The 25723-nt window shown below is 45.3% G+C and overlaps 1 protein-coding gene across 2 annotated transcripts; it reads left to right on the top strand.

Moving 5' to 3' along the window:
* The first annotated feature begins 8252 nt into the window (after positions 1 to 8252).
* Positions 8253 to 23556, top strand: LOC307205710 (uncharacterized protein). 2 transcript variants are annotated; one of them, XM_079958457.1, is made up of 3 exons: positions 8253 to 8408; positions 10070 to 11094; positions 23219 to 23556. In XM_079958457.1, the coding sequence occupies exons 2-3, from the start codon at positions 10395 to 10397 to the stop codon at positions 23272 to 23274; spliced, it is 756 nt and encodes a 251-aa protein (XP_079814583.1). In that variant the 5' UTR covers positions 8253 to 8408; positions 10070 to 10394; the 3' UTR covers positions 23275 to 23556. The 2 variants fall into 2 exon arrangements, with proteins under 2 accessions (XP_079814583.1, XP_079814582.1); XM_079958456.1 differs by lacking the exon at positions 23219 to 23556 and having other exon boundaries at positions 10070 to 11430.
* The last annotated feature ends 2167 nt before the right edge of the window (positions 23557 to 25723 follow it).

Raw genomic sequence — 25723 nt, 5'->3', positions numbered from 1 at the left:
GAATTGAACGTTAAACCACTCTGTGAGGTGTAACTCTGCAAGGAAAATAAGAGGAAACTCCTAACAATTCTCTCCTTTTAAAAAAATATATATATTAGTTTTTATTAAGTTTTTAAATTATACATCTCAAAATAAACATTTTACATAATACCATATATCCAATGACTTCCCCCTTCTCCTTCCATGTTTCATATAACTTGCTTATCATTCCTTCATATTATATTGTACCCATTCTAGTCAGTTCTCCAATTTACATCATTCAAATATTAATCACGCTGTTGAGTTTATCTTAATGCTGCCACTGTCTTCAGCTCTACACAGTTGTTTTCCAAATACTCAGCAAAGATTTTCCACTCCTCTTTAAATAAATACACTCCTTGCTTTCTTATTCTATATGTCAAACCTGCTAGTTCTGTAAATTCTATCATCTTGAGCTGCCAGTCTTCCTTACTTGGGTCTTCCCTTACTTTCCATCTTTGGGCTAACAAAATTCAAGTCACCGTTGTTGTGTACATAAATATATAAAAAAATATTTTCTGACCCCTGGTAACTTCATTCTGAACTATTCCTAACAGAAAGACCTCTGGTCTTTGGGGAATGTTGTTGGGAATCTTTTCAACTCATTATAAATCAGTTCCTAATATTCTTTAACCTACTCTGGCTTCTCCTCAGATCGTATAAATCTTTTGCCTTTTACACCTAACAGGTTTCAGGACTCTCTTAAGGCCACACCCTCTCCCCAGCCATACTCACTCTCCTAAAACCACCCACCCCTACATCCCCCACCAGCAAAACTTCATATCTGCCTTGAATGTATTTGCCTCACTGGAATGTGTCCTTGAATTCTGACAATGTGTGGGTCTACACATGGTGTGTGTGTGTGTGTGAAACAACACTATAAATAAGTCAGAAATTAAATCATTGTATCAAAAGGGGGAAAAACCACTATGTAAAATCTCATAGAAAAGATTTTTGCTCTACAGCACCATCTGGTGTTTCATGTTTTTAATGCATTCAAAATACTGCTTTTTGACTAATGTAGCTGAGTCCAGTGTCTCTTGCGTGCCTGGATGGTGGATGGGTGCGTGGATAGGAACTAGTCTACTGTACAAAGGTACAACCTACATTCACAGCTCTGCTCACTTTTGCCCTGCCCACCACTGCCATGTGGTCAACAGAAAGTTTCCAAGAAGAGAGCGCAGCCCTCAAAAATATGGTTTCCCACCACTGTTTTACATTAAGAACTGAGCTAGAAAAAGCGGAAACTCTTCTCTTTGCAGCTGCCTTTGGGGATACCCCCCCCCCCCGGGGCTGGACACACTGCGTCCAATTCTGGCTACATTAACATATTGGATTTTCCCACTGATTTTTTATTTATTTATGTGTAGCTCTCCCTTCCATTCCTGAATATATTTAAAAAATGCTTCCTGGGACTCAGTTACAATAGTAAAAAAACAACAACAGTATTTTGAATGCGTTATAAACATGCAACACCAGATGGCGCTGGAGAGCAAAAGAAAATTCTAAAGGATTTTACATAGCAATTTTTTTCATTTGTTATAACAATAAAATTTCTGACTTATTTATAGCGTTTTTTTCCCTGTGTGTAGATCCACCCACAGTCTGAACAGGAAGTGACCCATGCAAACAATGGTTCATATATGTGTGTCTGTGTGTGTGTGTGTGTGTGTGTGTGTGTGTGTGTGACACAAATACAGTGCTACTTTTCTAGAAAAAGTGGTGGCAGAACTCACCATGAATGTCTCCCTTGCTTTATTATAATGCCAATGGCGCCCACCTGAGACGTGCCAGAACTGAATTCTGGTGAGTTCCAACACACACAAAAAACCGTGTGCGTGTGTGTATTCTCCTGCTCCAGCCACTCCATTCTATTTCGTTGAATTAGGTCAGATCTGCATTATAATGAGTTGTTGTTTATGCTCTGGTAACTTCAAGGTTAGGAAGAAGAAGAGGAGGAGGAGGAGGAGGAGGAGGAGGAGGAGTTTGGATTTGATATCCCGCTTTATCACTACCCGAAGGAGTCTCAAAGCAGCTAGCAATCTCCTTTCCCTTCCTCCCCCACGACAAACACTCTGTGAGGTGAGTGAGGCTGAGAGACTTCAAAGAAGTGTGACTAGCCCAAGGTCACTCAGTAGCTGCATGTGGAGGAGCAGGGACTCAAACCCAGTTCACCAGATTATGAGTCCACCGTTCTGAACCACTACACCCAGTGGCGTAGCATGGGTTGTCAGCACCCGGGGCAAGGCAAGTAATTTGCACCCCCTAACCCGTGGATTTTGGCACTCAAGTGCGAGCGCACCCCCCCCCCAGATGTTGCGCCCGGTGCGGCCGGCCCCCCTGCACCCCCCACGCTATGCCACTGACTACACAACTTGGCTCTCACCCCTACACACACCCCTCCTCTTGTTATATGTATTATTTTCCACTGTGTCTCACTTGTTTGTTTTTTATTGTGCATCTTATTGTTCATTTTATTTGAACATATGGGGGAAGGCAATGAATGAATTGAAAAATAGCCCTGGAAGAATCAGACTGGAAGGATGATAAAGTCATTTTGGACTCACAGCTGTCCATGGAGGAGCAGGTTAATTCTGTGTCCAGGGCGGCTGTCTACCAGCTCCACCTGGTATGCAAGCTGAGCCCCTCCCTGCCCGCGGACTGTCTTTCCAGAATGGTGCATGCTCTGGTTATCTCCCGCTTGGACTACTGCAATGCACTCTCCGTGGGGCTACCTTTGAAGGTGACCCGGAAACTACAACTAATCCAGAATGCAGCAGCTGGACTGGTGACTGGGAGTGGCTGCCAAGACCATATAACACCGGTCCTGAAAGACCTACATTGGCTCCCAGTACATTTTTGAGCACAATTCAAAGTGTTGGTGCTGACCTTTAAAGCCCTAAAAGGCCTCAGCCCAGTATACCTAAAGGAGCGTCTCCACCCCCTTCACTCAGCCCAGACATGGAGGCCCAGCTCCAAGGGCCTTCTGGTGGTTCCCTCACTGCGTGATGTGAAGTTACAAAGAACCAGGCAGAGGGCCTTCTCGGTAGTGGTGCCTGCCCTGTGGAACGCCCTCCCATCGGATGTCAAGGAAATAAACAACTATCCGACTTTTAGAAGCAGCCCTATTTAAGGAAGCTTTTAATGTTTGATGTTTTATCACATTTTTAATATTCTGCTGGGAGCCATCCAGACTGGCTGGGGAAACCCAGCCAGGTGGGTGGGCAATAAATAACTTATTATTATTATTATTATTATTATTATTATTATTATTATTATTATTATTATTATAAATTGGGGTGGAGTCACCAGAAAACTAGAGAGAGAATGAGTGAGCAATGTTTCATGTGAATTGACGGTGACGACATTGCTCAGCTGACCTCATCCCGAAGCACAGGAGAATTTCTGCTTTCTGAGTGTGGCTAATAGCGTCCGCAGCGTGGATGATCATCTCAAGATGTACTGGACATGTTTCGCTCACGCGAGGTCCTCCAATTAGTTCTATCTCCACCACTAATTGCTCTTGATGCATCCCAACAATTCATTGCCCAATTCATATGTTACAATGGCGACATCTTGTGCAACTGATAATTGTCATGTTTCTAAGGAGTAACTCATACTTACTATGTACGCTTCCACAGATGAGTCACATGGAAAAACGACGGCAGATTTGTCTGAGCTTAGATCTTTCCACCTGAGTACATTTCCCTGGCCAATCTATACTGGCCCACCAGGACTTTGATCAACTTCCTAGATTTGCTATCCATGTGGATGGAAAACTTGCAGTGCTCCAGCTCTCATCAGCCCCAGCAATCAGCCTGGCCCAATGGTCTGGAGTGATGGAAGTTGAAAATAACTTTTGTTAAAACAAAACAAAACCCAGAAGCTTTTCTTTTGGGAGTTATAGGGACAGAACTACCTTAATTGTATAGAAATTTATTTATGTGTGTGTTCTTGAAGCTACCAGCATCCCTGTTAGCTAGGGATCATGGGAGTTGTAGTCCCCAAACATCTAGAGGGCCAAGTTTGGCTCTACCTGGTTTATTGAATATTTACAGATAGATTGCAAACAGATAAAAACATTAGCAGGATTATTGTGATAACCTGCAGTTTCATAAGAGTATATATTTGAAGTAGAAAGGAAGATAAACGGTGTTTCCATGCGCTGCTCTGGCTTCGCCAGAAGCAGCTTAGTCATGATGGCCACATGACCCAGAAAAACTGTCTGTGGAAAAACACCGGCTCCCTCAGCCTGTAGAGTGAGATGAGCACTGCAACCCCATAGTTGTTCGCGACTGGACTTCAATGTCAGGGGTCCATTTACCTAATTAAATGAGCAAATTAAATGAATTTGGATTTGCAGAAGAAATTTAAAAAATAAATTTAGGGAACCGCAGAAAGAGGGGGAAGGAAGCCAAACTTTGAAATGTTAAATTGATTGTAAAACTAATGAAATGTATAAACTTGAAAGGTATAAATAAGAAGTTTTTTAAAAAGGAGTGATGGAAGTTGAAAGCTGGCAGCATCTGGAAGCCCATAACCTCCATAAAATTGCACCTGCCGATTTATATATAGAAATGCAAATTTGGAAATTTAGGTTGCAGCATCTGGGACTTCCTAGTTTAGTAGGGGGAAAGACTAAATGATGGAATGATAGTAACTTATATAATTATGCATGGCATGAAGAAAGTAGAAAGATAAAGGTTTTTTCTTCCTGTTTCATAACACTAGAACTCATGAAAGCTGAATGTTGGAAGATTCATGCAGCAGATAGTTAAACTCTGCAACTCCTTTCCACAGGTTCTAACCCACCCGAAAGACCTTTTCCAATTTGAAATGTGGTGAAGTAATTATAAAAATAATTATGACTATGGAAAAAACAACCCTGAATATATCATATAATCAATAACATGTTAAAAGGTAAAGGTAAAGGTACCCCTGCCCGTACGGGCCAGTCTTGACAGACTCTGGGGTTGTGCGCCCATCTCACTTAAGAGGCCAGGGGCCAGCGCTGTCCGGAGACACTTCCGGGTCACGTGGCTAGCGTGACATCGCTGCTCTGGCCAGAGCCAGAGCCACACACGGAAACGCCGTTTACCTTCCCGCTGGTAAGTGGTCCCTATTTATCTACTTGCACCCGGAGGTGCTTTCGAACTGCTAGGTTGGCAGGCGCTGGGACCGAGCAGCGGGAGCGCACCCCGCCGCAGGGATTCGAACCGCCGACCTTTCGATCGGCAAGCCCTAGGCGCTGAGGCTTTAACCCACAGTGCCACCTGCGTCCTAATAACATGTTAACCCATTGTTATTTATAAGAATAGAACTGTAGAGTTGGGAGGGACCTTGGGAATCATTTAGTCCAACTCCCATCAATGCTGGAATATGCAGCTGTCCCATGCTCTAACAAGCTGAACTATTATGTGCTTTGGATGCCGTTTGCGCCCCCCCCCCCCCGACCCGCGAAGGAGCCTTTTTAAAGGCTGCGGAGTGGGGGACGGGGAGCGGCGCAGTGCTGTGAGTCTTCTGCTTCCCCTGCCGAGTGAAGCCGCATGCCATTCGACGGAGAGCGCCGACTTCTTCTTCTGAAAATTTGGACTAAAATCTCAACAACCCGTGAGTAATTTGGAAATTTGGATATTGGACTAAAAATTTTCTTGGATTCAGCACGAGCGGGGGAGGTGCAAAAAGGAAGTCCGTCTCCCCTGCCTTGTAAACAATCTGAAGCAAGGACTAAATAATTAAGGTCGAGAGATTATCTCATTTTTATTGGATTAAATTATTAATTACACGGATGGACTGTATAAGTAATTGTGCTGGAGGGTAAGAGCCAACTTTGAGAGCTAAAGCTTCCCCCCCTCCGAAACCCGGGAGTGATCCGCGAGAGGAGCCTGCTGAGGAGACATAGAAGACTTTGACAGCTGTCAAATTAGCTGTCAAAGTGGGAGAAAATAGAGAACTTTGTTTCTGACATTCTTGCTGGTTACATTTGCTACAACATAGTGATAAATTGTTGAAAATAAAGAAGAATTGAAACAAGTTTAACTGGACTGTTGGGCTGGAAGTGTAAGGAATACTTAATAACCAGAATCCCTCTAGAGGGGGTTCAGGGACACTACAAGAATGGAAATTGGCCGAAAGCTATTAGCTGATCTGGATGAGGTTGCCTTTCTCGTGAGAAAATTGGTAGAGCAAAGTCATGTTTTGTCTACAGTCCAGGCAGCTGAACAAGAAAAAAAACCTGGGAAACTTGAGGAAGTGGAAAAAGAGATATTTGTGGAACAGGAGCAGCAGGAAGGAGGGGCTGAAAAGGTGCAGAAGGCAAAGGAGAGCCGGAGGCCTGTCAAGACTGATATAAAAGAAAAAAAGGATTGGATGATGAAAATTTGTTTTGAATTGAAGAAGGAGGAATGGAAAGATCTCCCTCTGTGGAGATCTGAAGATTTTGGGACATTTGGACCTAAAAGGATTAAGGAACAAGTTTTGAGTTCCACCTTTAAATATGGAGGCCCGGCTGGAAGGAACATGGACATTTTTGGACAGAGCCCTTCCGAGATCTGGTGGTTAACACAAAGGACTATCAAAAAAACCGGCAGATAGGAGCTGAGAGGGAATTAAGAGCCTCTGACGTGAGGAATCCAGGCTGATACCAGATGGACTAATGGACAATGGTTTAGGGATTGAAACCGGGAAAGGGAGGGAGGGGTTTTGGGAATCCGAAGGGTGTATAAACATATTTTGATTCTTTTTACTGTTTTTTTCTTTTTTGCTTTGTTATAGGGGAATTTGTGTAAGGGAAATTGGGTCGACCTTAGTAAAAGTCTTTAAGCATAATGATTAATGTATATAAGTCAAAACTTGATATATAAATTGAATTAAGTATAATAATAAATTAGGGTTAAAAATTAGGGATAAGAACTTGTTGAATAAATATTTGGACATGGAATACAAGAAGGGGAGGCGAGGGGAAGTCACGGAAGAAAGCTATTGAAAATTAGGATTTTAAATGTTGAACGTTTTTTTAATTTTGTCTTTTCTTTTTTGCTCTTTTCTTTTTCTTTTTTATTTCTTGGTTTTTGTGTATCATTGGGGGGAAAAAATTATGTGCTTTGGATGGTTATTATCATTTAAATGCCCATATCCTTCTAACTAGAGTGTGTGCATACACACACAAAGAGACATAGACACGCTAACCTATGTCCATGATGACTGGGACTCTAAACTAAAGAGCTGCCCCTTTCTGTGAAACCATGAAGTTTGGAGTCTAAAATTATCTCAATTCACCATTTCCTACATCTGTACTGTCTATCCCAGGAACAGAGGAATTTTTGCCCTCCTAGAGCTGTTAGATTCCAACTATTATCAGCCCCAAGTAGGACAGCCAATGGCCAGTGGTCAAAGGAGTTGGAGTCATATACAGAGGACCACACATACCAAATCCCTCCACTGGTTTAGCTCAGTGGAAGCCAATGTGATGCCCACCAGATTGTTTGAACCACAACTTCCATCACCCTTGGCCATTGACCATACTGTTTGGGGCTGAAGGGAGTTGGAGTCTAACAACATCCACATGGCAGAAGATTCACCACTCCTGATCTAAAGATCTCCCCTCACACACCATAACACCATTAAGCCCAAATTACCTAAAATCTGAAATTACCTAAAAATACCACTAGCTATATGTGTCCTGTCTGATTTCGGAAATAGGACCCTGTGGTTTTCCAGATGTTATTGGACTTCAATACCCACAATCCTTCACCTATTACCATGATGTCTGTATCAGGGTGGGCAGCAGATTGGGGAAGGCAAATCTGGAGATCAGAGTGACCCTCTGAAAATCCACATAAATGAGCCACCCTGGAGAACTCCCATTCTTCAAATCTCAATCCACATGAGCAGTGATGAATAATCCATTTATCAGCTGGCATGGGGTACTACAAATCTGTGTGGCAAGGAGCTCAGCATGGTTCTCCCTGGTGCTGATGTGGAGACATTGATCTCCCACAGCTTCATCTCTGAGTCACTACGGCTACCATCCAACCACTATCACCAGCATCCCGTGCATTTCCCATAGAGCTCTTTGATCTTTATAGAAGCCACATGCTTTATCATCTGTATCATGGAACTGGTGTGACTACTAATTAGATGTATCTTGATCCATTGAATTATGGTTACATAACTTGCCAAGGATCAGGTGTCAATGAGGCTGCTGTACTATGCAGACATGGTCTCCTTGGGTCCATGGTTTTGGACTGACCCACCATTCCCCGGCTCCTGTATCATCTAAAGGGAGGAGGGCTGCTTAGAACCATATAAAAGGGCCTCTCTATCCAGGAGTCCTCATTCCCTCACTGGCCTTTGCCTCTTCACCAGCTGTCTTCTCTCCACTTGTTAAGGTAAGTCAGATTCTGCTGATGCTTGTGTCTTCACTTTGCCCTGTATGAGTTTCTAGACTTCTGCTATCAGTGTTAACTAGGTTCCTGCTGTTCAGATTGGGACTACACCATCATGATATCAGGAAAGAACAGATGGGAACAAGGAGAGCAATATGATCACCATCTCCAAATATGTGAAGGGCTATTGTGTCAGTGCTGGGACTCCAGAGGATGCTTTCTGGTGCTCTTTCAAGCAACTTGAAAGAATAGGTCCAAGTTATAAGAAATAGGATTTTGACTACTTATTAGAAAGAACCCTCAGATGGTACAAGCTGTCTGACAGTGGACTCAGAAGGCAGTGTGTGAGGTTTTGAAAGAATGAATGAATGGATGCCCTGAGGCAGTGGGTTTTCTGTATCAGTGCTAATTACTTTTTAGGTCCTACACTATGTTTCTATGGGTTGGGAATCAGGATGCCGGAGAAATGAGGAAGGGAGCCATTCGGGGATTCCTGTTGTGGATTTGTTTATTCTCTACACTCTGGACAAGATTGGAGGGGGGTGGGCGACAGGAATGCTCAGTCCTCAAGGCAGAAAAAGAACTGTACATTTCCACAGGTTAAGGTGGAACTTAAATGGCTCAGAACCACAATATCTCAAGGACCACCTCTTTCCATATGAACCTGCCTAGACTCTGAGATTATCTTCTGAGGCCCTTCTTGGTGTGCATCCTCCACCACAGGTCCGGAGAGTGGCAACATGAGAACGGGCCTTCTCTGCAATGGATCCCCATTAGCGGAATGCTCTCTTCAGGGAAGTTGGCCTGGCGCCTTCATTATACACCTTTAGGTGCCAGCTGTCAGGCAAAAACATTCCTCTTTAAACAGGTCTTTGGCTGATTGACATCCAGTGCCCTTTTGAAATAGGGAGGGGGATTTATTGTTATGTGTATGCTTTTATTATGTATATGTTTTTGTTTTTATGTATATGCCTGCGGGCATAGGGCAGTATACAAATGTAATAATAAATAAAATAAAATAAGTGCAATTTTATATGAAGAATTATCCAAGAGGTGGAGGTTGGGTCATTGGAGCTAATGGGGGCAGTGTCACAAAAACCTCAGTCTGCTCTCAGAGAACTCACAACTCTTTGCCTTCTGCAACCAGTTTAGGGATTACCTGACATAACAGGCTCCACTGCCCACATCTGTTTCCAAAAGGTGAAAAGCCAGGTGCCTCCATGAAGGGCACAAGCAGAACAGGACCACATCAGCCCTCAACTGTGTGGGTAGATGAGGTGTGGAGAACCTGGCCTGTCACTAGCCTGTGGTCTCAAGACTCCAACTCCCACCATCTTTGATCATTGAACATGTTGGTTTAGGTTGGTGGGTGTTGGGGTCCCCACAACATCTGAAGAACACCAAGTCCTCCCAACCTGATCTAAAGAGCTCCCGCTTCCCATTGGGGAAGACTGGCGTATTCACATCCTGTGTGGTGTTTAAGAGCAAGGTTAGCTCTCTTACACTTGAAATATCACCTATGCACTTCCATCATATACCTGTAATTCAAGAATGGATGGACATAGAAGACAACAACAGATACATAATTTTGGTGGTTCAGGGAAAGAGAAGAAATCTGTGTTTCTGATCTAATGAGGTGTTGTTTCCTCCCCCGTGTCTTTCAGATGTGTGAAGAAGGGTGTAACGATAGAGTTATCTACTCTTCTGGGAGAGAACCCTGGTTCAATCTGAACTCAACATGGTATGACCCGGCTGGATCCTGGTTGGACAACCGCCGCAAACCATTTCGCTATGTTGTAAACACAGCCTGTGTCACTGGTTGCAACCGCAGGGATGATGTACCGAGAAGAGGAGGCCACAATTACCGATGCTACGGCTATCGGCGCTCCACCTGTAGACAAGGGGGAAACCCAAGAGTGACCTGCTGTGTCCACAATCCTTCAGGAGGACCCCGTGATTACTGGGGGCGTCCAATAGGTGATTCGTGCGATGGAAATACAGGGGGGCACTATTCTAATGAAGAGTCGTTCTGCTGTGGATCTGGTGGTGGATGCGGAGGTGGATCTGCTGGTGGATGCGGAGGTGGGCAAGGAGGGGCATGTGCCCAGCCAGTTGCTTCATCAGGAGGATGTGGAGGAGGACGAGGAGTGTGTTCTGAGCCTGGATGTGGAAGAGGAAGAGCAGTATGCGCAGAACCTGGATGTGGCAGATCTTCAAGAGGGCTGCAAACCTCTGGGGGAGCAGGGTGCGCTGGGTCTTCAGGAGGATGTGGAGGAGGACGAGGAGTGTGTTCTGAGCCTGGATGTGGAAGAGGACGAGCAGTATGCGCAGAACCTGGATGTGGCAGATCTTCAAGAGGGCTGCAAACCTCTGGGGGAGCAGAGTGTGCTGGGTCTTCAGGAGGATGTGGAGGGGGACGAGGAGTGTGTTCTGAGCCGGGATGTGGAAGGTCTTCAAGACGGCCACAAACCTCTGGGGGATCAGTGTGTTCCGAGTCCAGCGTTAGATCTTCGGGAAGATGTGGAAGAGGAAGAGGAGTATGTTTTGAGCCAGGATGCGGAGGAGGAAGAGGAGTATGTTCTGAGCCGGGATGCCGCTCATAGGAGAGTATGTGCTAAGCCAAGGGGTTCATCTTCAGGTGGATGGAGGAGGAAGTGTTCCAATGATGAGTTCATCATCTACACAGAAAGTTCTTCCTTCCAGATGTTGAGAGGGAGACAAGTTGCAGGTGCCATCCTAGACTGACTGATGGTCCCGATACCAAACCACATAAATAGCCTTTTCCATCAATGTCTTCTTCTAAATTTGAAAACATGCTGAAAATGATGTACCATTTCTCACTCCATCAACCCCTGAGTGATCCTGAAAACCTAAAGACTGTGTCCACTGCAGAGAAGTGTGAACATTTCTTAGTGGACCATATCTGGACAGTTGATGCCTGAACATTATCTGCCTGCAACGAAGTTCTGTGCTTTTCATGTTTTCCTTTTCCTTGGCATAAATAAAATTATGTTGATTGGCTAAAGTTGTGTTCTTCTGATGATTGGGTGGAGTCAGTGGCTGCCCTTCTGGTACCTTCTTTGTGGCCTGGTAAGATGGGTGTGACTAGGGATTGATGTAAATCAGAAATAAAATTGTTATATCAAAAGGAGCAGGGATTACCCACCTCCGTCATTGGTGCTGTGCAATGCCAGGTCCATAGGCAACAAAATCGCCACCATGTGTGACTTTTTTGTCTCGCAGGAGATTGACCTGGCTTGCATGATGGAGACCTGGGTGCGGGAAGGCGAAGTAGTCTCCCTACATGAGATAACACCCCCAGGTTTCTCTGTCCTCCATCAATCATGGACTGTGGGTCGGGGGGGGGAGGAGTAGCGTTGATAATCCGCGAGGATTGCTCTTTTAGAACTCTGCCAGCACCGGCGATCTCTGGCATTGAATGTGTTGGTCTTGTGTGGGGCACCAAGGAGAGCTTGCCTGTCTGGCTGGTGTACTGACCACACAGCACACTGGCAGCCACCCTGTCAGACCTGCTGGAGGTGGTGGCGGGCTGGGCCTTGGAGTTCCCAAGCCTACTGGTTTTGGAAGACTTCAACGTCCATGCTGATGCCGCTCCCTCCTCACAGGCTCTGGACCTAGTGACTTCCATGGCAACACTAGGGCTCTCCCAGTTTGTTTTGGGCCCCACTCATCAAGCAGGCCACACGCTGGATCTGATCTTTGGTGCTGGCATAGATGTGATCATGCTCCCCTGTGTGGAAGTGCCATGGTCCGATCACTACGCTCTGAAAGCCAAGATTGACTTCCCGCTCCTCCCCTGCTCGGGTGGCGAGCCTATTTGGGCTTGCCTGCGAAGGCTGATGGATCCTGATAGATTCCGTCAGGCCTTGCGGGACCCTGCTCCTCCTGGCGACTCATTAGATGACCTTGTCGAGGACTGGAATAACTGGCTCTTAGCAGCCATCGATAAGATCGCGCCTAAGCGCCCTCTGTGACCCCGTTGAAACTGGGCTCCTTGGTTTACTGAGGAGCTCCAGAAAATGAAGCGGGATCTCAGACGGCTAGAGAGAGTATGGCGACGGACTCGTGATGGAGCCTCAAGAACATCTTATAGGATGCTTATAAAAGCCTATGAGATGGCTATGAAAGCTGCTAAGAAATCTTACTTCGCAGTTTTCATTGCATCCGCTAGCTCTCGCCTGGCACAACTTTTTAGAATAATTAGTTCGATAACCTCCTTTAGGAGGACAACCAAATTTAAGCTCAAATTCAACCCACAGCTGTGAGGCATTCGCAAGCTTTTTTGCGGAGAAAGTCCTCTTGCTCCTCCATGACCTCCCTGCCAATTTAGATACAGTGACTGAACTGGAGGCCCCTTGACTGACTTCGGGTCCAGTGTTGGACCATTTCGATTGGATACTCCCTGCTGATGTGGATAGATTCCTCCAAGCTGGTAGGCCCACCACCTGCCTCCTCGATCCGTGCCCGTCTTGGCTGATTAGGGCGTGTCCAGATGTCACACAGACCCACCTGGTTGAAATTATCAATTTGTCCCTTGGCACGGGGACATTCCCAAGGGAACTGAAGGAAGCAGTGGTGTGTCCGCTCTTAAAGAAAACTTCACAAGATCCTTTAGACCTATCCAATTACCGCCCAGTTTCAAATCTTCCATATCTGGCTACGGTAATTGAGAAAGAGGTTGCTGAACAGCTTGGTAGGTTTCTGGAGGAAACATTGGCTTTAGATCCATTTCAGTCCAGGTTCCGTCCTGGTTTTGGGACCGAGACGGCTCTGGTTGCCCTAACAGATTATCTCCATAGACAACTGGATCAAGGCGAGTCAGGACTGCTGATCCTTTTAGATTTGTCAGCAGCCTTTGACATGGTGCTGACATGGACCACCGCCTCGTTGACGTAGGGATACAGGGCATAGCCCGTAAATGGCTGTGCTCTTTTATCTCTGGTCGGGGACAGAGGGTGGCACTAGGGAGGGAGTGGTGTGTGGAGTGCCGCAGGGCGCAATCCTCTCCCCAATGCTTTTTAACATCTTTATGCGCCCCCTTGCCCAGATTGTCCGGAACTTTGGACTGGGCTGTCCCCAATATGCTGATGACACTCAGCTCTATTTGCTGATGGATGGCCACACCGACTCGGCCCCAAACACACTGACCAGATGCTTGGAAGCTGTGGCTGGATGGTTTCATGGGAGCCGATTGAAACTAAATCACTTGAATACAGAGGTCCTATGGCTGGGTCGGGATGACATGGGGACGAGGGACCAACTCCCTTCTCTTGCAGGGGCCCAATTAGTGCCATTGCCTTCCATTAAGAGTTTGGGTGTAATCCTTGATGCCTCACTTTCCATGGAGGCACAGGTTACAGCAACAGCTAAGGCGACATTTTTCCACTTTCACTGCATCAAGCAGTTGGTCCCTTACCTTTCCCGCCCCGACCTGGCCACAGTGATCCATGCGACGGTCATCTCCAGGCTTGACTACTGTAATTCACTCTACGTGGGGCTGCCCTTGAAGCTGTCCCAGAAACTCCAGCGGGTGCAGAATGCAGCAGCGAGGCTCCTCACGGGGTCTCTGCCATGGGAGCATATTCACCCAGTGCTTTTCCAGCTGCACTGGCTCCCGGTGGAGTACAGGGTCAGATTTAAGGTGCTGGTTTTGACCTTTAAAGCCCTTCACGGCCTAGGACCCTCGTACCTACGGGACCGCCTCTCCCGGTATGCCCCACAGAGAGCCTCAAGGTCCATAAATAGCAATACCCTAGTGGTCCCGGGCCCTAAGGAAGTTAGATTAGCTTCAACCAGAGCCAGGGCCTTTTCAACACTGGCTCCGGCCTCGTGGAACGCTCTGCCTCATGAGACCAGGGCCCTGGAGGATCTGATTTCTTTCCGCAGGGCCTGTAAGACAGAGTTGTTCCACCTGGCCTTTGGCTTGGAGTCAATTTGATTCCCTCCCCCTCTTTCTTTTTCCTTTTTCCTTTCTCCTCCTGTGATGAGGCTGCATTTTAATATTTTAATGTTTCAGTATTTTAATGTTGTATTTAAGTTGTATTCATTCAACTTGTTTTAATTATTACTTGTTAGCCGCCCTGAGCCCGGCCTTGACTGGGGAGGCTGGGGTATAAATACAAATTATTATTATTATTATTATTATTAGGGGAAAAAACACTATGTAAAATCACATAGAATTGTTTTTTGCTCTACAGCGCCATCTGGTGTTTCATGTTTATAATGCATTGAAAACGCTGCTTTCTGAATAATGTAGCTGAGTGTGGCTAATAGCGTCCGCAACGTGGATGATCATCTCAAGATGTACTGGACATGTTTCGCTCACGTGAGGTCCTCCAATTAGTTCTATCTCCACCACTAATTGCTCTTGATGCATCCCAACAATTCATTGCCCAATTCATATGTTACAATGGTGACATCTTGTGCAACTGATAATTGTCATGTTTCTAAGGAGTGACTCATACTTACTATGTGCGCTTCCACAGATGAGTCACATGGAAAAACGACGGCAGATTTGTCTGACCTTAGATTTTTCCACCTGAGTACATTTCCCTGGCCAATCTATGCTGGCCCGCCAGGACTTTGATCAACTTCCTAGATTTGCTATCCATGTGGATGGAAAACTTGCAGTGCTCCAGATGTTTCTGCACTCCAGCTCCCATCAGGCTCAGCATTCAGCATGGCCCAATGGTCAGGAGTGATGGAAGTTCAAAATAACTTTTGTTCAAAAAAACAAAACCCATAAGCTTTTATTTTGGGAATTATAAGGACAGAACCACCTTAATTGTATTGAAATTAATTTATCTATGCTACCGCAGCAGCAATAATGTTACTTGTCCAAAAATGGAAAGAAGCAGAAGTCCCAGTAATGGAAGAATAGATACAAAAACATATGGAATATGCAGAAATGGTGAAACTTACCAGAAGAATAAGAAATCAAGATAACAAACTTTTTATAAAAGAGTGGAAATGGTTTATTGCAGGCATAGGCAAACTCGGCCCTCCAGATGTTTTGGGACTACAGTTCCCACCATTCCTGACCACTGGTCCTGTTAGCTAGGGATGATGGGAGTTGTAGTCCCCAAACATCTAGAAGGCCGAGTTTGCCTAGGCCTGGTTTGTTGAATATTTACAGATAAACTGCAAACAGATAAAAACATTAGCAGGATTACTGTATTAACCTGCAGTTTCATAAGTGTATACATGTTAAATAGATAATTAAATGAGCAAATTAAATAAATTTGTATATGCAGAAGATATTGAAAAATGAATTTAAGGAACCACAGAAAGAAGGGGGAGGAAGCCAAACTTTGAAATGTTAAATTGATTGTAAAACTAATCAAATGTAAAAACTTCAAAAGTATAAAGACTCTTTTTTTTAAAAAAAAAAAAAAAAGGAGTGATGGTAGTTGAAAGCTGGCAACATCTGAAATGCCATAGACCTCCATAAACTTAAATCTTCCAATTTATATATAGAAATGCAAATTTAGAAATTTAGGTTGCAGCATCTGAGACTTCCTAGTTTAGTGGGGGGGGGGAGACTAAACATTGAAATGATAGAAGCTTATATAATTATGCATAGCATGAAGAAAGTAGAGAGAAAGGGTTTTTTTCTTCCTGTTTCATAACACTAGAACTCATGAGCATTCAACAAAGCTGAATGTGGAATATTCTTCTTCGTGCAGCAGATAGTTAGTCTATGGAACTCCCTTCCACAAGAGGCAGTGATGGCCATCAACTTGAATGGCTTTAAAAGGGGACTGAACAAATGAATGGAACAAAGACTACCACAGCTACTAACCACAGTGGCTATGAGGTGCCTCCATGGGGAGAGGAAGAGATGATTCCGAATGGCAGTTGATGGAAACTACAGGACAGGAGAAGGGGTTTCCTTTCAGGTCCGGCTGTGGGTTTCTGACAGGCACCTGGAGTGGCTGCTGTGAGCTGAAGGTGCTGAACTAAATGAGCTATGGGCCTGATCCAGCAGACTCGTATTCTGTTCTTCTATTATCATGCATTTAATTGTTTTGGGTGGTTCTACCCACCCCAAAGGGATGCAGGTGGCGCTGTGGGTTAAACCACAGAGCCTAGGGCTTGACGATCAGAAGGTCGGCGGTTTGAATCCCCGCGACGGGGTGAGCTCCTGTTGCTCAGTCCCTGCTCCTGCCCACCTAGCAGTTCAAAACCACGTCAAAGTGCAAGTAGATAAATAGGTACCACTCCAGCGGGAAGGTAAACAGCGTTTCCGTGCGCTGCTCTGTTTCGCCAGAAGCGGCTTTGTCATGCTGGCCACATGACCCGGAAGCTGTACGCCGGCTCCCTCGGCCAATAAAGTGAGATGAGCGCCGCAACCCCAGAGTCGGCCACAACTGGACCTAATGGTCAGGGGTCCCTTTACCTTTACCTTTACCTTTAACCGACCAATTTGAAATGTGGTGCAGTAATTATAAGAAAAATTATGACTATGGAAAAAACACCCATGAATATATCATATAATCAATAGCACGTTAACCCATTGATATTTATAATAATAGAACTGTAGATTTGGAAGGGACCTTGAGGATCAATTAGTCCAACCCATGTCAATGCAGGAATATGCAGCTGTCCCATAGAGAATCATAGAATCATAGAGTTGGAAGAGACCACAAGGGCCATCGAGTCCAACCCCCTGCCAAGCAGGAAACACCATCAGAGCACTCCTGACATATGGTTGCCAAGCCTCTGCTTAAAGACCTCCAAAGAAGGAGACTCCACCACACTCCTTGGCAGCAAATTCCACTGTTGAACAGCTCTTACTGTCAGGAAGTTCTTCCTAATCTTTTTCTTGTAGTTTGGAACCATTGCCCCGTGTCTGCTTCTCTGGAGCAGCAGAAAACAACCTTTCTCCCTCCTCTATGTGACATCCTTTTATATATTTGAACATGGCTATCATATCACCCCTTAACCTCCTCTTCTCCAGGCTAAACATGCCCAGCTCCCTTAGCCGTTCCTCATAAGGCATCGTTTCCAGGCCTTTGACCATTTTGGTTGCCCTCCTCTGGACACGTTCCAGTTTGTCAGTGTCCTTCTTGAACTGTGGTGCCCAGAACTGAACACAGTACTCCAGGTGAGGTCTGACCAGGGACAGAGGGACTGAACCATGCTCTATTTTTTTTAAAATAATATTTATTAAGTTTTAACAAAAAGAAAAGAGTTACAAAGTTACAAAGCAGTAAACAGTAAACAAAAAACACACAGAGAAAAATACAAAACAGCAAAAACAGTCACCAGCATACACCAAAAAAGAAGAAAAAACTGAAAATAAAAACTCCAATTTTTAAATTCATATTTAGAAAACTTTGTGTTCCTCTTTGTCCAATCAGATACAGCAAATCCTTACCCTCTTTCAAAACTTATTTCTAATTATTATAATCACTTCTATTATGTCTCCGATCTTTCCTCCTTATAATTAAACACCTTTAACATATTGTTTACTTTTGACATAATATAACCTTGTTCTTTCGCCCTTTTTCTGTTACATTTTTGCATACTTTTTAACACTGTATCACTAATGCCATATTATTTTTATATCCAACATCGTTTTAGCATTCATAAACTTTGCAGTGTTTCTGCAGATAGTTCTTAAACTTCTTCCAGTCCTCTTCCATCGCTTCTTTTCCCAGGTCTCGGATTCTGCCAGTCATTTCTGCCAATTCCATGTAGTCTATTACTTGCATCTGCCATTCTTCCAAGGTGGGCAAATCTTGTGTCTTCCAGTACTCTGCGATGAGTATTCTTGCCGCTGTTGTCGCATACATAAAAAACGTTCTGTCTTTCTTTAACACCAGTTGGCCAACTATGCTGAACCATGCTCTAACCCAGGGGTCAGCAAACTTTTTCAGCAGGGGGCCGGTCCACTGTCCCTCAGATCTTTTGGGGGCTGGATTATACAGTAGTACCTCTTGTTACATATGCTTCAGGTTACATCCGCTTCAGGTTACAGACTCCGCTAACCCAGAAATAGTACCTCGGGTTAAGAACTTTGCTTCAGGATGAGAACAGAAATCACGCAGCAGCAGCGGGAGGCCCCATTAGCTAAAGTGGTGCTTCAGGTTAAAAACAGTTTCAGGTTAAGAACAGACCTCCAGAATGAATTAAGTACTTAACCTGAGGTACCGCTGTATTTTGAAAATAAAAATAAACAAATTCCTATGCCCTACAAATAACCCAGAGATGTATTTTAAATAAAAGCACACATTCTACTCATGTAAAAACATGCTGATTCCCAGAGTATCTGCGGGCCGGATTTAGAAGGTGATTGGGCCGGATCCGGCCCCAGGGCCTTAGTTTGCCTACCCATGCTCTAACCAGCTGAACTATCATGTGCTCTGGATAGTTATTATCATTTAACACTCATAAAGTGCCCATATCTTTCTAAGCAGAGTGTGTGCATACACACACAAAGAGACACAGACACCCTAATCTATGTCCATGATGACTAAGACTCTAAACTAAAAAACCCCATAAAACCATGAAGTTTGGAGTCTAAAATTATCGCAATACATCATTGCATACATCTGTACTGTTTATCCCAAGAACAGAGGGATTTTGTCCCTCCTACAGCTGTTGGATTCCAACTCTTAACAGCCCTGAGCGGGACAGCCAATGGCCAGGGCTCAAAAGAGCTGGAGTCATATACAGAGGACCACACATACCAAATCCCTCCACTGGTTTAGCCCAGTGGAAGCCAATGTGATGCCCACCACAACTTCCATCACCCTTGGCCATTGACCATACTGTTTGGGGCTGAAGGGAGTTGGAGTCTAACAACATCCACATGGCACAATATTCACCACGCCTGATCGAAAGATCTCCCCTCACCCACCATAACACCATTAAGCCCAAAGTCTGAAATTACCTAAACATATCACTACCTATATGTGTGCTGTCTGGTTTAGGAATTAGGACCCTGTGGTCTTCCAAATGTTATTGGACTTCAATACCCACAATCCTTCACCTATTACCATGATTTCTCTGGATGATGGGAGTCCAACAGTATCAGGATGGGTAGCAGATTGGGGAAGACAAATCTGGAGATCAGAGTGACCCTCTGCAAATCCACATAAATGAGCCACCCTGGAGAACTCCCATTCTTCAAATCTCAATCCACATGAGCAGTGATGAATAATCCATTTATCAGCTGGCATGGGGTACTACAAATCTGTGTGGCAAGGAGCTCAGCATGGTTCTCCCTGGTGCTGATGTGGAGACATTGATCTCCCACAGCTTCATCTCTGAGTCACTACGGCTACCATCCAACCACTATCACCAGCATCCTGTGCATTTCCCATAGAGCTCTTTGATCTTTATAGAAGCCACATGCTTTATCATCTGTATCATGGAACTGGTGTGACTACTAATTAGATGTATCTTGATCCATTGAATTATGGTTACATAACTTGCCAAGGATCAGGTGTCAATGAGGCTGCTGTACTATGCAGACATGGTCTCCTTGGGTCCATGGTTTTGGACTGACCCACCATTCCCCGGCTCCTGTATCATCTAAAGGGAGGAGGGCTGCTTAGAACCATATAAAAGGGCATCTCTATCCAGGAGTCCTCATTCCCTCACTGGCCTTTGCCTCTTCACCAGCTGTCTTCTCTCCACTTGTTAAGGTAAGTCAGATTCTGCTGATGCTTGTGTCTTCACTTTGCCCTGTATGAGTTTCTAGACTTCTGCTATCAGTGTTAACTAGGTTCCTGCTGTTCAGATTGGGACTACACCATCATGATATCAGGAAAGAACAGATGGGAACAAGGAGAGCAATATGATCACCATCTCCAAATATGTGAAGGGCTATTGTGTCAGTGCTGGGACTCCAGAGGATGCTTTCTGGTGCTCTTTCAAGCAACTTGAAAGAATAGGTCCAAGTTATAAGAAATAGGATTTTGACTACTTATTAGAAAGAACCCTCAGATGGTACAAGCTGTCTGACAGTGGACTCAGAAGGCAGTGTGTGAGGTTTTGAAACAATGAATGGATGGATGCCCTGAAGCAGTGGGTTTTCTTTATTAGTGCTAGTTACCTTTTAGGTCCTACACTATGTTTCTATGGGTTGGGAATCAGGATCCCAGATAAATGAGGGATTCCTGTTGTGGATTTGTTTATTATCTGCACTCTGGACGAGATTGGAGGGGGGTGGGTGACAGGAATGCTCAGTCCTCGAGACAGAAAAGGAAGCTGTACATTTCCACAGGTTAAGGTGGAACTTAAAGGGCTCAGGACCACAGTATCTCAAGGACCACCTCTTTCCATATGAACCTGCCTAGACCCTGAGATGATCTTCTGAGGCCCTTCTTGGTGTGCATCCTCCATGACAGGTGCGGAGGGTGGCAAAATGAGAATGGACCTTTCCTGCATTGACTCCCTGTTGGTGGAATGCCCTCCCCAGGGAAGTTGCCTGGCGCCTTCATTATACACCTGATTCCCCTTCTGCAACCAGTTTAGAGATTGCCTGATATAACAGGATCTGCTGCCCAAATCTGTTTCCAAAAGGTGAAAAGTCAGGTGCCTCCATGAAGGGCACAAGCAGAACAGGACCACATCAGCCCTCAACTGTGTGGGTAGATGAGGTGTGGAGAACCTGGTGGATCTCAAGATGTTGTTAGAGGAGAAACTACAGGAAGTGGGGTTGCTCTCAGTTCCTGCTTGTGGGCTTTCCATATTCATTGGTTGGCCACTGTTAGAACTAGATATAGAACTACAAAGGCCACTAACCTGTGGTCTTCCACCATCTTTGATCACTGACCATGTGGTCTTTGATCATCTTTGATCACTGAGCCTGTGATCTTCCACCATCTTTGATCACTGACCATGTTGTTTGGGGTTGGTGGGTATCAGAGTACTCACAACATCTGAAGAACAACAAGTCCTCCCAGCCTGATCTAAAGAGCTCCCCCTTCCCATTGGGAAGACTGATTAACCTTCTGTACATGTTTAAGGGACGTGGGTGGCGCTGTGGGGAAAACCTCAGTGCCTAGGACTTGCTGATCGTAAGGTCGGCGGTTTGAATCCCTGCGGTGGGGTGAGCTCCCGTCGTTCGGTCCCAGCTCCTGCCCACCTAGCAGTTCGAAAGCACCCCTAAGTGCAAATAGATAAATAGGTCCCGCTTTATAGCGGGAAGGTAAACGGCGTTTCCGTGTGCGCCACTGGTGCTGGCTCGCCAGAGCAGCCTCGTCACGCTGACCATGTGACCCGGAAGTGTCTTCGGACGGCGCCGGCTCCCGGCCTCTTGAGCGAGATGAGCGCACAACCCTAGAGTCGGTCACGACTGGCCCGTACGGGCAGGGGTACCTTTACTTTACCTACATGTTTAAGAGCAAAGTTAGCTGTTTTATACTTGAAACATCACCCATGAACTTCCATCATATATCTGTAATTCAAGAATGGATGGACATAGAAGACAACGACAGAAACATAATTTTGGTGGTTCAGGGAAAGAGAAGAAATCTGTGTTTCTGATCTAATGAGGTGTTGTTTCCTCCCCCGTGTCTTTCAGATGTGTGAAGAAGGGTGTAACGATAGAGTTATCTACTCTTCTGGGAGAGAACCCTGGTTCAATCTGAACTCAACATGGTATGACCCGGCAGGATCCTGGTTGGACAACCGCCGCAAACCATTTCGCTATGTTGTAAACACAGCTTGTGTCACCGGTTGCAACCGCAGGGATGATGTACCGAGAAGAGGAGGCCACAATTACCGATGCTACGGCTATCGGCGCTCCACCTGTAGACAAGGGGGAAACCCAAGAGTGACCTGCTGTGTCCACAATCCTTCAGGAGGACCCCGTGATTACTGGGGGCGTCCAATAGGTGATTCGTGCGATGGAAATACAGGGGGGCACTATTCTAATGAAGAGTCGTTCTGCTGTGGATCTGGTGGTGGATGCGGAGGTGGATCTGCTGGTGGATGCGGAGGTGGATCTGGTGGAGGATGCGGAGGTGGGCAAGGAGGGGCATGTGCCCAGCCAGTTGCTTCATCAGGAGGATGTGGAGGAGGACGAGGAGTGTGTTCTGAGCCTGGATGTGGAAGAGGAAGAGCAGTATGCGCAGAACCTGGATGTGGCAGATCTTCAAGAGGGCTGCAAACCTCTGGGGGAGCAGGGTGCGCTGGGTCTTCAGGAGGATGTGGAGGAGGACGAGGAGTGTGTTCTGAGCCAGGATGTGGAAGGTCTTCAAGACGGCCACAAACCTCTGGGGGATCAGTGTGTTCCGAGTCCAGTGTTAGATCTTCGGGAAGATGTGGAAGAGGAAGAGGAGTATGTTTTGAGCCGGGATGCGGAGGAGGAAGAGGAGTATGTTCTGAGCCGGGATGCCGCTCATAGGAGAGTATGTGCTAAGCCAAGGGGTTCATCTTCAGGTGGATGGAGGAGGAAGTCTTCCACGCCATTGGAAAGATGCTGAAGAAGGCCTGCCTGTTCCAAGCCATCAGAAGGGCTCCGAATCATCCTGTCCCTGCAACCACAATACGCAAAGCCAAGACTGTTACAGAGAGAGATGCTGTTGGGCCGAGTGGTTGGCAAGAGCAACCACAGCAGAGGAAGCTTGATTTCATTTATTTATTTATTTATTTATTTATTTATTTATTTATTTATGCATCAATTAGTAGCCAAGCTGGGCTCTCAAAGCAGCTTACTCTAGAAATTCGAACCCCCCACCCACCCCAAAAATAATACAGTACATCAGGAAAGCATGAGAGTGGTAATTGCCTCTTCTGGCCCATGTCTATTGATGAACTCATCATCTACATAGAAGGGTCTTCCTTCCAGATGGTGAGAGGGAAGAAAGTTGCAGGTGCCATCCTAGACTGACTGATGGCCCCCATACCAAACCACATAAATAGCCTTTTCCGTCAATGTCTTCTTCTAAATTTGAAAACATCCTGAAAATGATGTACCATTTCTCACTCCATCAACCCCTGAGTGATCCTGAAAACCTAAAGACTGTGTCCACTGCAGAGAAGTGTGAACATTTCTTAGTGGACCATATCTGGACTGTTGGTGCCTGAACGTTATCTGCCTGCAATGAAGTTCTGTGCTTTTCCTGTTGTTTTCCTTTCCTTGGCATCAATAAAATTCTGTTGATTGGCTAAAGTTGTGTTCTTCTGATGATTGGGTGGAGTCAGTGGCTGCCCTGCTGGTTCCTTCTTTGTGATCTGGGAAGAGGGGTGTGGCTAGGCATTGATGTATACTGGGGCATGTCTCAGAAGGCATACAGAGGGGAAAGGAGGTCCACATTTTGTCCGTAGCGTAAGACTCCCTATCCTTGTCATGTATATCTATCCAGTACATCTACAGGTCCTTTCATATATCCTGAACCCCTTTGCTGATACAGGTGGAAAGGAACCATAAGACGACAGATGAGGAATCTTTCAACTTTTTAATCTAAAGGGTGAAAAGGTGGTCCCATCCCTCCTTTTCCTTCCCTCAAGGAACCGCACATGGGAGCTATATAGGATAGCATCCACTGTTAGCCCTGCTCAGGGCAGATTAATTTAAATTAATAGAACAGAATACTTTAGAGTCATTTGCTTCGATGGGTTTACTCTCAGTGGGACTAACATCAGAGACAACTCTTTATTCCCCCCCCCCACACACTTTAGAGAGACATGTGACATCACTAGCTATTGCACTAAAATGCATTCCTTGAGCAATGCATAAAGGAAAACAGATTCAGGTAGGTAGCCGTGTTGGTCTGCTGTAGTTGAAATAAATAAATAAAAATCTTGAAAAAACTCTTCCAAAAAAATTCCTTTAAAAGAATCATGTCCTTAAAAAAAAAAAAAATCTAAACAAGTCTTTAAAAGAATCCTTCCATAAAAATAATAAAAAAAAATTGTCCAGTAGCACCTTAAAGGTAAAGGGACCCCCTGACCATTAGGTCCAGTCGTGACCGACTCTGGGGTTGCGGCGCTCATCTCGCTTTACTGGCTGAGGGAGCTGGCGTACAGCTTCCGGGTCGTGGCCAGAATGACTAAGCCGCTTCTGGCGAACCAGAGCAGCGCACGGAAACGCGGTTTACCTTCCCGCCAGAGTTGTACCTATTTATCTACTTGCAGTTTTGACGTGCTTTCGAACTGCTAGGTTGACAGGAGCTGGGGCAGAGCAACGGGAGCTCACCCCGTCACGGGGATTTGAACCGCCGACCTTCTGATCGGCAAATCCTAGGCTCTTGGGCTCATGGGCTCAAGCCCCACACTGGTCAACGAAAGATAATCTGCATTGCAGGGAGTTGTACTAGATCAGCCTTTCCCCACCTGTGGGTCCCCAGATGTTGTTGGACTACAACTCCCATCACCCCTAGCTAGCAAGGCCAGAGCTCAGAGATGATGGGACATCTGGGGACCCACAGGTTGAGAACCACTGTACTAGATGAACCTTGTGGTCTGTTCTAATTCTACAATTCCCATTGGGGGTGGGGGGCAAGTCAGAATGGCTATTAGCTAATATGACAAAATGGAACTTCCAGTTTCAGATGCAGTATACCTTTGGGTACCAGATGCTGGAAGAAAAACAACAGAGCTGTTTACTTTTCAGAGGGATGCATCTGGCCCATCCTTTCCCTACTTGATGGCTTCCAACTGTCGCTAGACTACATCTCCCATCAGCCCTGACCACTAGGTGGTGCTGATGGGCGTTTGGGTCCAACAATGTCTGAAATGCCACAAGTTCCCTACCCCAACTCTATGCGATCATGGAATGCCAGCAGGAGAAATAACTGCAGCATATTAGTGGGAGATGAGCACCACCTTCTGGCCACCATGCTTCTGGCAGTTTCTTTCCTTTGTCAGGAATAGGTCTTGACGTTGGCATTCTTAACTGGTGAGATTAATATTTTGGGCACAACATTGGCCTGTAAAGCGAGATGAGCGCCACAACCCCAGAGTCGTCTGCAACTGGACTAATCTGTCAGAGGTCCTTTACCTTTACTTTATCTGTAAGCATGGACTGGAGCTTCACAGAGGCCACAGTCACACCATACATTCAAAGCACACCGTGATACCTCTTTAAATAGTCAGTCAAGTTTATTGTTTATAGCCAAAGGCTGCTGCAATGTATACCATGCCATTCAATAAAATATATACTAGTTTGATACAAAAACTTAAAGCATTTATATTGTCAAAATGTGACCTAATCCTCACATAGCTATAGAAAATCCTTAATATACAAATTAAAACATTAGACAATAAAATTTATAAGCTAAAATCACCGCGGGGCCACTAATATATTAAAAGTAATGTTAAATAATACAATAGACAAT

Source organism: Podarcis cretensis (assembly GCF_951804945.1).
Source record: "Podarcis cretensis genome assembly, chromosome: 16".
Lineage (NCBI taxonomy): Eukaryota > Metazoa > Chordata > Lepidosauria > Squamata > Lacertidae > Podarcis > Podarcis cretensis.
Note: the sequence above shows the minus strand (reverse complement) of the source record. Positions and strands in the feature narration are given on the sequence as shown.

What these genes read in the sequence shown, in the direction of transcription:
- LOC307205710 (XM_079958457.1), top strand. Translation starts at nt 10,395, where the DNA reads ATGGAAATACAGGGGGGCACTATTCTAATGAAGAGTCGTTCTGCTGTG. An exon ending in GTTCATCATCTACACAGAAA is followed by an intron (nt 11,095 to 23,218) that starts GTTCTTCCTTCC and finishes TCTACATAGAAG; the next exon opens with GGTCTTCCTTCCAGATGGTG.